At 39.5% G+C, this 14,782-nt stretch overlaps 1 protein-coding gene across 4 annotated transcripts in view; it reads right to left on the bottom strand.

The window, feature by feature from the left end:
- The window catches only part of HTR4 (5-hydroxytryptamine receptor 4), a 198,826-nt gene that overhangs the window by 87,976 nt on the left and 96,068 nt on the right, over positions 1–14,782 (bottom strand). For 3 of the 4 annotated variants that reach the window (XM_003933996.3, XM_003933995.3, XM_074379593.1), the window contains exons 3-4: positions 9,972–10,097; positions 8,495–8,695 (exon numbers count right to left, since the gene is read on the bottom strand). In XM_003933996.3, coding sequence (XP_003934045.1) covers positions 8,495–8,695; positions 9,972–10,097 — 327 coding nt within the window. The other variant, XM_074379595.1, reaches the window with a different exon arrangement.

Raw genomic sequence — 14,782 nt, 5'->3', positions numbered from 1 at the left:
CTATCCCAAAACAACAGAATATACATTTTTCTCATCACCACATGACACATTCTTCTCATCACCACATGGCACCACATCACCACATGGCACCACATCACCAAATGGCATCGACTCTTAAATCAATCACATAATTTTAAGGCACGTGTATACCTTTGTAACAAATCTGCATGATCTGCACATGTACCCCAGAACCTTAAAGTATTTATTAAAAAAAACCCTAGGGCCCAGTGTGCGACAGGGGTGAGGGAAGAGACAAGACGAGAGGTGCAGGTGTAGCCACAGGATGAATGAAAGTTCCAAAAGAAAGAGGGGACATACTCAGGGCTAAAAAGCTAAGGATCTAACTAACCTTCAAGGGCACTCAGCTTTGAGTCAGAAAGAACAAGATTACTATCAATGTCTGGGAAGGGCCTCGCCACTAGGAATTTGCATTTAAAGAGGAAAACAATAATGGAAGAGTCTTTGTGGCTATCATTAATTGAATGCTCACAAAGTACCATGCACTGGTCTATGTATTGTTCAGTTTATTAACTGAATAATAACACTCAGTTATTTATTCCTCACAAGTATTAAAAGAGGAGGGAATGGATTTTCTATTATCAACACAATTTTTCCTGATAAGACAAAGGCCAGAAACCTTTGTCACTGATCGTTAAAGAAATGCAAATCGCCGGGCGAGGTGGCTCAAGCCTGTAATCCCAGCACTTTGGGAGGCCGAGGCGGGTGGATCACAAGGTCGAGAGATCGAGACCATCCTGGTCAACATGGTGAAACCCCGTCTCTACTAAAAATACAAAAAAATTAGCTGGGCATGGTGGCACGTGCCTGTAATCCCAGCTACTCAGGAGGCTGAGGCAGGAGAATTGCCTGAGCCCAGGAGGCGGAGGTTGCGGTGAGCCGAGATCGCGCCATTGTACTCCAGCCTGGGTAACAAGAGCGAAACTCCGTCTCAAAAAAAAAAAAAAAAAAAAAAAAAAAAAAAAAGAAATGCAAATCAAAACAAAAATGGATTTTGTAACTTCTCCGTGATTACACACTTGACAACCAGTCAAGCTGTGACTGAATCTAAGCAGACTAGCACCCCAAATCTCATTCTTAAACACGTTCTATATTGAGAGTTTTGTGAGGACAGAGAAACTAATCCCAGAGTCATATCAAACAATCATCTCAATATTCTATGCTCAGTCAAATATGCATGGAGCAGCTATTGTGTTCCAGTAAGAAAAACACACTAATAGATGAGATAAGGCATACTCTCAAGAAGTTTATATTCTATAGCAAGGCAGACAAATTCAACAATTATTGAGACATGCATACTAAGACCCTTATATTAATCATGATGCTTACATTCAATGCTCCGTGGGAGCTCAGAGGAAGAAATGACAAATTTTTATGAATGAATCCCAGTCAGTCATTGGAGAAGGTGCCACATTTTATCTGAATATTGAAGAAAGGTGGATATTTGCCAGAAAAATAAAAGAAACTCAAGGCACAGGTAGCAACATGCAGTTATGGGGAAACATAGCCTATTCAGGGAATAATAACAGATACTCATGGGTAGGAGTTGAGGTAGGAAAATCAGACTGAGAACACATTGGAAAAGCAGTGAAAGCCAAGTTCAGAATTTAGATTTTGGTTAACAAGGGCTTTCCTGGGGGTTTTCACATGTGTTTTCAGGAGCAGCCACTCCCCAGGCCTCACCCCTTTCCCTATCCCTTACTGATACCCACAGCACCTGCAGATCTCAGCATCAGCATCACTTCCTCAGGAGCCTGACCTGCTTTGGAGATTGCAACTTAGCGGACTCCAATAGCTGCTTTTTTTTTTCTTTACTTCTCCTTATAGTATTAAATGGTCACCAATTTTACTGTAATTACCTGTTTACTCTCTATATTCCCAACTAGACAAAAAGTTCCATGATTCAAAGCTTTTTCTGATCATTCATCATTGTATTTACAATGTCCAGAATGACTCCTAGTAATTAGTAAGCACTTCATAAATGTTTGCTGAAATGAATATAAAAATAGCTGTTCATACCTCTGGCATGAAATTTGACTCGACAAATATTATTAATACGCACAAAGCCTGAACCTGCCCTTAAACGGTATGTGAGGAGAAGAAACTTTTAATATATTTTCCTTGTGAAATGCATCTCAATCCTATTGGGAAAGCAAATGTAATTGTGTGACCAGTTCACAATGACAGACACTTTTCATTTATACATTATGAAATTGAGTTATACTCCAGGGAGATCATTAAGAAATGCAGACACATTTATCTCCAGCACAGGATTAAACATGTAACCTTAAAGTACGAATTGTATGTTTTACAAGTAAACCTGTTTAAAAGAGGATCTGAGACTAAGAAACTGTTGGAGAATTTTGGACATAAAACACATCAAGTTTTTGAGCTGCGCAGAGGAAGGGTGACAATTCAGCTGAATGTATCCAAAAGAGAATTTTGCAATACTATAGAGAATGCTGTCTTCAATGAAGTGAAATTGACTTGTTTTTAAAGGAAATTACATTCGATGCTAAGCAAAGGACAAAGTCAGCATATTCAGAGAAAGGGGATCAAAATGGTTAAAAGTCTGAAAGTATGGCTTATGAGGCCAGCAGAAGGATCTAGAAATATTTTGCCTAATATAGGGAAGACTTGGAGATGACATACCTCTGACATGTTGTGGAGGCTCCATAAAAATATGTGTCAGCTCTGGCCAGCCAAAGCGGAGTTGATATCTCCTCTTCTTGTCTGTCCAACACCCATCTTTTCAGTGGGAACTGCCACCTTCACACCATATGCTTTCGGTAAAGCTGAGAGTCATGGTGCCTGACCTCTGCCCAGTAACCAGGATGTGTCATCTCCACACCACAGTGACTCACTAAGTGAAGAGTATTTGACTCAAATAAAGCCAACCAAAATTCTTCCGTGAGAAACAGCACTCAGATTTCTCTTCCTATGGATTCACGTGCTAAGAATGGTTTAAGACTTGTTGCCTTATTTATTTTTCCCGGTGGAAGAACCTAGCCTAAGAAAAAAATCTAACAGGAAACCAGAGCTGATGGACAGCACAGGGACAAAGAGGGACAGATAAAAAGAGAGGAACAGACGTAGAGAAACAGAGAGGGAAGTAAACAGGGAGAATGAGAAGGAAGCCAAGATGGAGACAAGATGGAGAGGAAAACAGAGTTAGAGAGGGGCAAAGTTAAACTAGATAACATTGTTCAAATCCTTGTAGAGAGCCATGTCTGAAGCCACGCTTTTCAGTTAATTGAACAATCAAATTATTATCTGTCACATGCTGCTGAAAGAAACCTTGCTAATAGATGATTCAATAAACAAGTTGGTAAAAACATTGCATTCAGGCAATTCATTGGCATGTATACAGTACAAGCACTCTTCAAAGGCTTACTTAAATGATAAACTCAAAATATATTCAGATAGGTCTGCTTTTTGCATATGAAATCACTGGCATTTCCAGGCAGTTGCTATTTATAGTGGTTACCTCAGTGTATGCAGCTGTGAAAGTGGATGTTGAAAGAACTGCGGACATTTTTATGTTCTACTTGTGAACTGATGGCATTTTTAATAATGTCCAGGTATTATTAATACCGTGATTTAAAATATCTGTGAGGATTAGACAAGGGACTGTTAGAATAAATCAGATACAAGCTTGTGAACAGGGAGGAGGTTAACCAAGATCAATGTGGGAGTGACGCAACCATAAGAGACTGCGAGGGCCCCTTCGAGGGAGAAGCAAGGGTGTTTGGTGAGAAAGCAGAGAGAACATACTGGTCAGGAAGATTTCCATGGTCTCCGGCTTGTTCTGACCTCAGAAGGAACTCCCAGCACTGAAGCAGAATGTTCTCAGAGACCTGAGGAATGTGCCATTCTAGCAACATTTTCAGCTAAAAGGCTATTGTGGATGGGCTTGCATTTGAGCTTTCTAGCAAAGAGAAAATTGAAGTTTAAAATGTATATTATAGAAATTAGTAAAAGTGAAGCGTCCCAACGCCAATTCAACTGGCCATCCACTCTGGCCAGCACTACATCCTATGCCCTAACCCTCATATAACCAACTGTTAATGTTTTGGGGAAAATTCATTCATGTTCTTTATTTTTCATTCTCAATCTCTCTCTCTCTCTCTCTCTCTCTCTCTCTCTCTCTCTCTCCACACACACACACATTCATGTAAATCCAGATACATACATCTGTATATTTATTTTATAAAAGTGGAATTATGCTAAAGATTAGAGTCCACCACTTGTTTTATTCCAACATAATATACCAGTGATATCTTTTTAGGGCAACGCACATACCTATTTATCATTAACTGGCTGCCATATACAGTATTTCACTTTTAAAACTAGTACTCTATTATGACCACTTGGTTAGTTTTTATTCACCACAGAACTTTAGATCTTAAAAAAATCAACTGTACTGTAAAGCTTTTAAAGCAGTTTTTGATCTCCTATGACCATACTATATGGTGCATTTATTTTAATTATGCCTGGGAAATCACATTTAAGGAGGCAATAAATTTTTGTTAACAGAATTCAATTCTGAAAGCATCAAGAAGCACAGTGAGCTGAGAACGAGGGTTGGGAAACTGCATTTTGTAATACCCAAAGAGTCCTACGTTTTGCTTTTATCCAGGAGTCTGCCATCTGAGAGAAGTTACAAATCAAAGTGAGCTCTCTTGCTCAAAGGCACTACCCCTTATCATTGATCCCAGAAGAGTTGTAGCAGCTCTGGAGAGGACAGGGCATACTGCCAGGAATAACATGGCTAACAAGGACATCACACTTCATTGAGGCATTCACTCTGTGCTTTGGCCCAGCCCAACTAAACCAAACTGTTAGGACAGGAAGTACACAGCAAAAACAGATGCTAGATGATAAATAAAACCATACTGTTCCAGGCTAAAACACTGCCCTGCTATGTTCAGGATGGATGACTCCAGCACTATGGGAGGCCCACTCTTGGGACAGGGAAAGCTGGATACAAGTTGGAGGCGAGATTCCCAAGCTCCCCAAGGAAAATAAGGTAAAAGAAACCCCATCTGATATCTTACTTATGGTGTTGGAGTTTTTGACATCCACTGTCAGAGAAAGAAATGGAATTATTGGCATGACTCTCACAAAGAGAATGTGCTGACCACTTCATTTGTTCAATCGTGTTTGCCTAATACCTAAATAAGTATTTATGAAATGACCAGTTAATTGCCAACCTTCCCCATCACAATGCAAGTTCTTTGAGGGCAGGGATCTTGCCCTTGTTTGTAGCCTTGAACTTCCTCCCATTGGAATAGAAACAAATTTAAGAAGAAAGTGTAGAATTGATTTTAACTATAATCACACCGAGTTCTACAAAGGAGAAAAATGGGTTTGATGGAGTCAGCGAAGACTTCTGCAAAGAAGAGAGAGTTTAACTAAAATCTGGAAGACATGCAGGAAATGAGGGGCAGAGGGGAAAGCCAAGGCCTCAGGTGGCTGAGCACAGAACCCTGGAGAACTAGAAAAAAGACCAAGGCGACAGGCCTGGAGGTGAGGTTAGGAAGGGCGTAAAGGGAAGCTGGGGACATGGACAGGAAACAGAGGATGAAAAACCCTATATGAGTCTGGTCTTGATCTTCAGTACAATGAATAGCTACTGAAGGGTTTTAAGCAAAGGAGCAACAATATCAGAGTGGCATTTAAAGAAGATGGCTATTTGATCTTGTGAGAAACAGGTGAATGGGAAGGGAATAAAATATATTTGGAGGGAATAATTAGGAAAGTGTTGAGTGATTTATTCAAGAAATGTTATTACTTTGGACAAATTATAGAGTTAGAGAGAAATCGACTAGGATCTCTTTAGGAAAGAAAATGAACAGGACGTGTTGTTATTTAAATGTAGGGGATGTGGAAAGATTGCTATTAGAATGATTACCTAGTTTCTAGATGATGCAGCTATTGGAGCAGCTATTCACTGAGGAGGTGCAAGTTTGGTGAGAAAGATCATGAGTTGTATGGATAGTTACAAGAAACTGACATTAACAACAAAATCCACTAAAATGGAGTACTGTGCCAAATGAGGCCTTAAATGGATTATCTAATTTATTCCTAACTGCGTTCATATAAAATAGGTGCTAGCTCCTCAATTATTAGAGACAAGACCACCGAGACTCAATCTCAATCACTTACTGCCATTCTCAGAACTAAAAATGTTAAAAGCTGGGATTTGAACCCAAATCCCTTTAATTCTAAAGCAAATGTTTCTTAATGACCAATTCATCCTGTTTCATGACAACTCATACCTACTCAGGAAAAGTTTCCTCATTTGAAATGTACATGAGAACAAATCTGAAGCCGAACCTTTCTAGGAAACGTCTAGACCTTCTCTCAGGGCTGCCCAAAGCAAGCTCTCCACAGCAGACAGATGATTCTACACGTTCTCCCATTTTTTTCCTGGCCGACTGACTCTTTTTCTTACCCTTGCTTTTACCCAGGCCTCGAGGTTACCTCAGCTGCCTCCAACTTCCCAGCCTGGCTTTCTCCAAATTCCCACAGTCTTGCTACTCATTTTAGCAATGATCATATGCAGGCTACCCAGCAGGATTTCCATAGATTTTCTACTTTTTACATTTTATTTCCTATAATGTCAACTTTCTTACAGTGTATCCTGACTGTCTTTAAAAGTCTTTCATATACTGAAGTCAAATTGTTGTAAACAAGCTAATAAACACAATTTTCAACTATGGCATGCAATGGGTATGGCTGATTGCCAGCAGATCAATTTTACCAGAGTCATTATCTCTAGCTATATAGTGGAGTCTCATTATACATGCATTTAACTTAAGCATATTCAACTATATGTTCTTGGTAGAGCAAAAGAGAAAGCAATTTAAATAGAGCAGGCCATTATGCCTGTCACTCCAATCAGTGCACATATGTCCCATGAAATAGGAGATGAACCTGCTGTCCCCTCAGCTGGTGTCAGTCTCTAACTACCTCTCCCAGTGTGATTAATTCTCTGGGAAGACTATGATGTTAGTGTTTAAAAGTATATATCTATATATTTTAGATATACCACGATCTCTAGTTTCAGTCAACTACTTTTCCTAGTCCTCAATTTTAAAAAACGGTAATTGTTTGGGCATGATGGCTCACATCTCTAATCCCAGTACTTTGGGAGGCTGAAGGCTGAGGATCACTTGAGCCCAGTAGTTTGAGACCAGCCTGGGCAACATAGCGGGACTTGCTCCTATAAAATAAATAAATAAAAATAAATAAATTTTAAAAAGGCTGAGCCAGTCAACCAGGAAAAAAATGGGAGAAAGTGTAAAATCAACTGCCTGATGTGTAGAGTTTACTTTGGGCAGCCCTGAGGGAAGGTCTAGAGGCTTCCTAGAAAGGTTCGGCTTCAGATTTATTCTTTTTTTTGTTTTGTTTTGTTTTGTTTTTGTTTTTCCATTATCTTGATTGCTGTTTTTTTTTAACTTTTTTTTTTTAATTGCATTTTAGGTTTTGGGGTACATATGAAGAACCATATTTATTCTTATGTACTTTTCAAATGAGGAAATTTTTCCTGAGTAGGTATGAGTTGTCATCTATCCCAAGACTGGAGGAAAACTTGGGTTTGTTGTGCTGCTCAAGAGACAGTAAGAAATCATTGTCGCTGGCAATTCTGACAGTATGTGATTTTCACCCCCACATTTTTGAGTGCTAACCCCTAAGATATGACTACATTGAGAACAGCATATGTTTGTATAATCACCTGACTTTAGATTGCATTCTACATTTATGATAAAATGTGCATTAGTAGAAATTGGAAAATAAATATGATTATACAAGGGATAAATACATAAATCTGCAACAAATGAGGCAAAGATGGCAATCACTAGGTCTCTTGAAGTCAGATATGAAGAAAAAGAATAAAATTATGCAACAAGAATGAAATGCTAGACTTGGGTCCAAAATACATAAAATTACTGGGATGTTTATTATCATCTGTAACTTTCTGGAAAAGAGTCTTCACAATTACATGCACATACATAAATATGTACCTACGATTATTACAGAAACATATTTTCAGGAAAGGGTTATGTTCAAACATAGGGCATTTTCATTCTGAGCCACCCCTGCTGCCCTCTGGGAAGATGTACTCATTCTTGACACTCAGCTTCTTCAGAATTTTGTTCATGCCATCAGTATAACACTTAGAACTCTATAGTAAACTTGATTGCTGACATCTATTGCTTTTTAGATTGCAAACTCCTTGCAGACAGGTTCTAGGTCTTTCTAATCTGTGCATCTGCAGCACCTCAGAGAGGGCCTGACTAAAAAGGGGCACTCCACAAATGCTGGAGAGTGACTGTGTAACTGAATTACCAAATTTACCTCTCTGAGATTCATTTCTTCTAATGAATAAGGAAAGGCAGACACTGCCCAATATCCATCAGGTCATTGTCTCCAGCATGGAGCTCCACTATGCACATTGCTCTGTCCTTACCTATCCAGGGAAATGCAGCACAGGTGAAAAATCGATGCTGTTGTGAGCAGAACGTCCAGAGATGTCCGAACAAGACAAAACATCTCCCCATAAATCCAGATGTCTTGAACCAGCTCAATGGCACCAAAGGGCATCACCAGCACCGAAACCAGCAGATCCGCAAAAGCAAGAGATACAATGAAATAATTGGTTTTTATTTTCCTGTGAGTGAAAAAGTGTAAGAGAGGAGGCAGCGGGGGAGGGATAAGGGAAAAAAGGGAGGGAGAAAAGATCAAGAGAGAAAACAGGATAAAGGGAAGCGAAGGAAGAAGAAAAGAAGGGAGGGGGAAAGGGGAAAGAAAAAGTCACATGCTTAGCGTATTCTGTGAGATTCAATTTCTATTTCTGTAACATGGCTGAGAAGACCCAGCATGGTCCAGCCTCTTCTGACTTCTCCAGACCTACTTTGTACCAAAAGCTCTTTTTTCCTCTCCTTTCTGACCACCCTGCCCTAATCTGAGTTCCCCTGCACATACAGCCCCCTTTTGAGGGCCAACACAGATGCTGTTTCTTCTGATGGTTACCTAGTTACATCCCACCCACCCATCAGTCCGTGGTCGGGAATTCTCAGGAAACACTCCCAAGATATGCCCCGTGACTGTAGTCACAGTTCACCATTTCGCACTAGTAGACTGGCTACTGTGCACCTCACATTTATAACACTGGTCAAAATTGCACTTTGACACTTTATTTGCATCATCATTAGACGTGTGGATATCTTATTTAGAGAGGAACTCCTTCATTATACCTTTTTATGGCCCAGAGGCTTTCGCCCCAGGCTATACACTAGAATGACCTGATGCATTTTAATAAATATGGATGCTGAGATCTCACCCCAGATCATTTAGTTCAGGCACCCTGGGAGTTAACACCTCTCTCCTCAGTGATGGCCAGATAAAATACAGGATGCCTGATTAGATTTGAACTTTAACAATGAATAACTTTTTAAATATAACTACATCCAAAATACTATGTGAGACACACTAGTAACACAGGATGATAGTTTTTTAAAAATGCATCAAGTGCTTCTAATTGCAGCCAGGGTTAAGACTGACGAAGTAAAAGTGCAAAAAACACACATTTAATTTCTAGATCTGTCCCTTGTCAGCCACGTCTTTCTTAAACCATTGATAAAATGGGGAGGTTAGATTATATGTGCTCTCAACAATTGTGCATATAATGATCACAACTATAAACACATTTGACAAAGGAAAAAAGGACAGGATGGGAATATACTGAAGTGTTTACACTGGTTGTATTAGAATTGCAGGATTAATTGCAATCCCTTTTTCTCTTCTTTCATTTTAAAAATATAGTTCCCGTAAATGTTTTCTTTCTTAATTACAAATTGTAGTGGAAATATTCACATTTCCAACTCTCCAGGGAGAGCTCAGAACTCCACCTATGTTTCCTCAAAAGGTTTCCTCCTGCTGCTCACCTGAGCTGCCGGTCCCAGCACACAGCCACCATCACCAGCAAGTTCCCCAAGATGGCCATCAGGATAACCGCCGAGAGAAACGTGAGCAGCACGACCTTCTCCACTGACCCGAAACCCTCCTTGGAACTGAAAGATACACATGAGCACAAAGAATTGAATGAAACTCTGGGACACAGGAAAGAAAAATCATCTTTTCATCATTGACCTTCAGAAAGGTACTTCACCATCAGCTGATGACACATCATGCATTTAGTATACACCAAAATCTGATCCTGCCACTTGACATGTTAACCTGGTTAGCTCCTACACAAGAGGAGTATGAGGCTTAGAGAGCTGAATTAACAAGTCTGGGATTGCAGTTATTTTCCATCCAAGAACTTGTGGCTTTCCTTCAGGACACTTAGTTCAACTCACATTCAGACATATTTATGGTTGATTCCTGTTTTGTGTACCTACTCAGCTAGATTGCAAAAGTTGAGTGAATGAATGATAGTAACTTTGTAACTGCAGGAACAGCCCAATCTGATTCAACTTTGTATATAAAATGGAGAGCTGTGTTTTAGTTGCCATGGAATCCCAGGTTGCAAGTTGAACTGACCAAGATGAACCAAGCATGCAACCCCAGGGTGGAACCTAAGTGCTTGGACCAAGGCATGGGGATCAAATAAAGAAGTGGACATCTCATGGCATGATCCATGATCCAATCGTATAGAGCCCTAGCATCACCTTATGGCACAACCCGGTCAGATCATACCTCCCGGCATTACCTCATCACAAAGATCCAATCAGATCATGCCTTATTATTCTCTCCCTGTAAAACCTGCCACAGCTCCCAGCTCAGGGAGACAGATTTGAGCTCTGCCTCTTGCTTCCTTGCCAGTCAACTTATAATAAAGTCTTTCTTTTCTCAAAATCCAGGGCTGTAAGTATTGGCTTCTATGAACATCAGCAAGGATCCCAAGGATCCCACTGCTTGCTCAGTAACAACTTGAACCAGTTGTTACTGGGCAAGTTACTTTGCATTCAAGCAGTTACTTTGCCTGAATGCAAAACCATCTTGTTACAGTGTCTCATTCTAGCCCATGCAGAAGCTTCTGGTTACAGGTAGGCTGTACCAGAGAAAAAAGATTGTGGGAGAGATCTGATGGTTGTTCTTACATCAGTTCACCTGGACGAATTGAATTCAGATTCTGTGAAGATCGTTGGAAAGATAGCAATCAATAAATAAGCCCAGTGGCTCCTTTTACGACCCTGATCATTTCTTTTAGTGCTCACAATATGTCATTGTTTTCGCAGTTCAAATTTGTGTTCTCGTCAATTTCAGCATCTGATTTAAGTCTACAAATGTCATCTTCCCCATGTAAACTCAACATTTTGTTTTATTAACTTGAAAATGAAGATCCCTTTTCAATGAAAGCATGATATCTGCAGATTAATATTCAGAAGTTATAGGGATTTTAATAACTTTTATAGTATAATAATGTTCTTTTTAATGAAGTTTCAAAGAATCTTAAAACCCCTAGACCAGGGGTGTTCAATCTTTTGGCTTCCCTGGTCCACATTGGAAGAAGAAGAATTGTCTTGGGCCACAGATGAAATACACTAATGATAGCTGATGAGCTAAAAAATTTTTTTTTTGCAAAAAGAAACTCATAATGTGTTAAGAAAGTTTATAAATTGTGTTGGGCTGCATTAAAAGCTGTTCTGGGCTGCTGCATGTGCCCCTACAGGCCATGGATTGAACAAGTTTATCCTAGACCCATACTCCACATTTGAATATGGGAAAACGGCCCAGACAGAAGAACTGACTTGTTACAGCATGTTAGTGGCTGGTCTGGGAGAGCTGCTTGTTCTGTGAGCCCACCACTGAGGACACAGGGTTCCAAAAATCAAGAATTCTCTGTCTTTCCCGAGCTATTTTGACTGAAAATTAAGATACATACTCTCTCCAAATGGCAGCAGCCTGCAAAGTCCTGGCTTTGGCGTTGTCCAGAACTTCTGTTAAGACAGCACAGAAAACAAGGTGCCAAAGGGATTGAGGAACCAGTCTGGCAGTGGTTGGAGAATGAGAAAGTCCCTCCATTCTGCTGAGAAGTGTTTTTATAGACAGATTGTTTGTAATTGGGATTTAGTTGAAATTCCAGATATTCTTATCTCAATCACTTTTCCACACTTAAGTCTTAACTATCAACAGCACAAACATTAGAGAGGGAAGATTTAATTCAATGAGGAAAATTGTACACTTAGGAAAAACACCTTACTAGGCTGATGTGGCCACCAAAAACTCATTTGATCTTAGGTCATGTTGAGTTAAAGCACTAGCAAAGGAGGTGATGGTGGTTCTCTTCCCTGTCCTTCTCAGAGACTGACTCACAGCCCTTCTGAAACTCCTCTCCTTCACCCCCAGCGCCTCTGTATTTGAGGTGCCTTCTTCCTGGAATGTTTCTTCAGTGACTGACTTCTTCTTGTCATTCAGGTCTCAGATTAAATTTAACCCCCACTCAATGTACCACAGCCAACAAACATTTTTCATTTTCTTTGTGGCATTTACTGTTATCGGAAATGATTTGGTTATATTTTTCACTATAATCTCCAGTGTCGGCACAGTGTCTAGAATATGTATTATTATGTATTAATTTTACATATGTAGACTATGCATTACATAATAAGTGCTCAATTACTTGCTGATTGAGTGAAAGAGAGCTATATTGTGTTCATAATGGTAACATTTATTATTCAGTGTCTTTGAAGACTGGTTGAAAGTATAGAGATTTTACATAGAGAAAAGAAAGTCCATGAACAGATGCACAAGACAGTATGTAAGGTGTCAGCTGATGATATACTCCACGGCCAAAAAAAAAAATCTAGGAGGCTAAGGAGGACTGAATGGCCAGTGGGGGATTGCAGGCTGGCTGTTTAATAAAGGATGCCAGAGAAAGCTCATTGATAAGGTTATCACAGGTTGTAAGGCTAACTAGGACCAGTGGGTGGGTTTTAAGCAGTGGTTCACAGCCTTAGCTGCATATTTAAGTTACCTGAGGAGCCTTAAAAAAATGCTGATTCGGGAATCCACCCTCAAAGGTGCTGATTTAATTGGTTTGGATTGCAGCTTGGATGGAGAAATTTTTAAAAGCTCCCAGGTGACTCTGATGTGCAGTGAAGGATTAGAGTCACTGACAGAGGGAGGCAAGATTTAGTACTAGATAATAAGAGCCTTCTAACAACTAAAGATGATCTGCAATAGCTTCCTGGTGTCATTTTGTTCTCCCTGGCACAGAAAGTGTTTAAGTGGCATCATACCTGAATGGCAATGAGATACTAATTTGCACGCATTAGGATGGCAGTTATAAAAAATAAAACAACAAACAAAAAATAAAAAGTATCAGTGTGAATATGGGGAAATTGAAACACTTGTGGATTGCCGGTGGAAATGTAAAATGATACAGCCATTGTAGAAAAACAAGTTTGATGGTTTCTCTAACGGTTAAATATAGAATGCCTATGTGATCCCACAATTCAATCCCAGGCGTACACCCAAAAGAATTGAAAGCAGAGATACAAACAGACACTTGTATACCAATGTCTATAGCAGCATTATTCACAGTAGCCCAACGGTGAACACAGCTCGTTTCCACTAACAGATAAGCGAATAAATAGAATGTGGTATACACATACTAGAAAATGTTATTTCTCTCTTTAAAAAGAAATGAAGTTTTCATACATGCTACCACATTAATGAACCTTAAAAATAAATGAAACAAATAAATAAGTGAAATAAACCACACACAAAAGGAAAAATATTGTGATTCCACTTACGCGAGGATTCTAGATCGGCAAATTCGTGGGGAAAGAAAATAGAAAAGTCATTATCAGGGAGGGATTGGGAACTCAGGGGAATGGGGATGTATTATTTAAGAAGTATAGAGTGTTTGAAATGATTTTTAAAATTCTGGAAGTGGAGAGTAGCAACTGTTGCACACCTCCGTGAATGTTCTTTTTTAGCTTTTATATTAGGTTCAGGAGTACATGTGCAGGTTCGTTATACAGGGGGTGTGGGGTACAGATTATTTCATCACCCATGTAATAAGCATAGTTTGATAGGTAGTGATCCTCACTCTCCTCCACCTTCCACCCTCAAGTCGGTTCCAGTGTCTGCTGTTCCCTTCTTTGTGTCCATGATGTACTCAGTGTTTTGCTCCCACTTGTAAGTGATAACATGCTGTATTTGATTTTCTGTTCCTCTGTTAATTTTCTTAGGATAATGGCCTCCAGCTCCATCGATGTTGCTGCAAAGTACATGATCTCCTTCTCTTTGGGGACTTAATATCACTAAATTATATGCTTAAAATGCATATTTTATATATTAATAAATTTTGTTACTTATATTTTAGCATGGTATAAAAAAAGAATTCCTGGATGATCAAGATACTGTACAAGGCTCCTGTATTGGAGGCAGGCTGGCCTGGCTGTTTTAGTCGCTTTTTTGTTTATAGTCTATGATTTAAACATATCCTTAGAATATGAATTATCCATCAACCCCACCACCAGCATTAGAATCGTCTCTCTTGTACTGTCTTTCCTCTTGTAAAAGAAGAAAACAGATTCAGAGCCTCTGTGATGAACATCTCTGGCTCCAGTGAGGGTACATTTTGAATCAAGTGGGAAAGTTAGAGAGCACCAAGTTCAATGTAATGGTCCATTTGTGACATGCCAATTAGGAGCTAGAAATAGCTTAACGTTATACTAGGAGTGACAAGAAAAATTTAAGCATAGAAGAAGCTTTTTTAATTAGGCAGAAATGTCCATTGAAC

Source organism: Saimiri boliviensis, chromosome 1 (assembly GCF_048565385.1).
Source record: "Saimiri boliviensis isolate mSaiBol1 chromosome 1, mSaiBol1.pri, whole genome shotgun sequence".
Lineage (NCBI taxonomy): Eukaryota > Metazoa > Chordata > Mammalia > Primates > Cebidae > Saimiri > Saimiri boliviensis.
The sequence above is the reverse complement of the archived record's forward strand: the minus strand, read 5'-3'. Positions and strand labels throughout refer to the sequence as shown.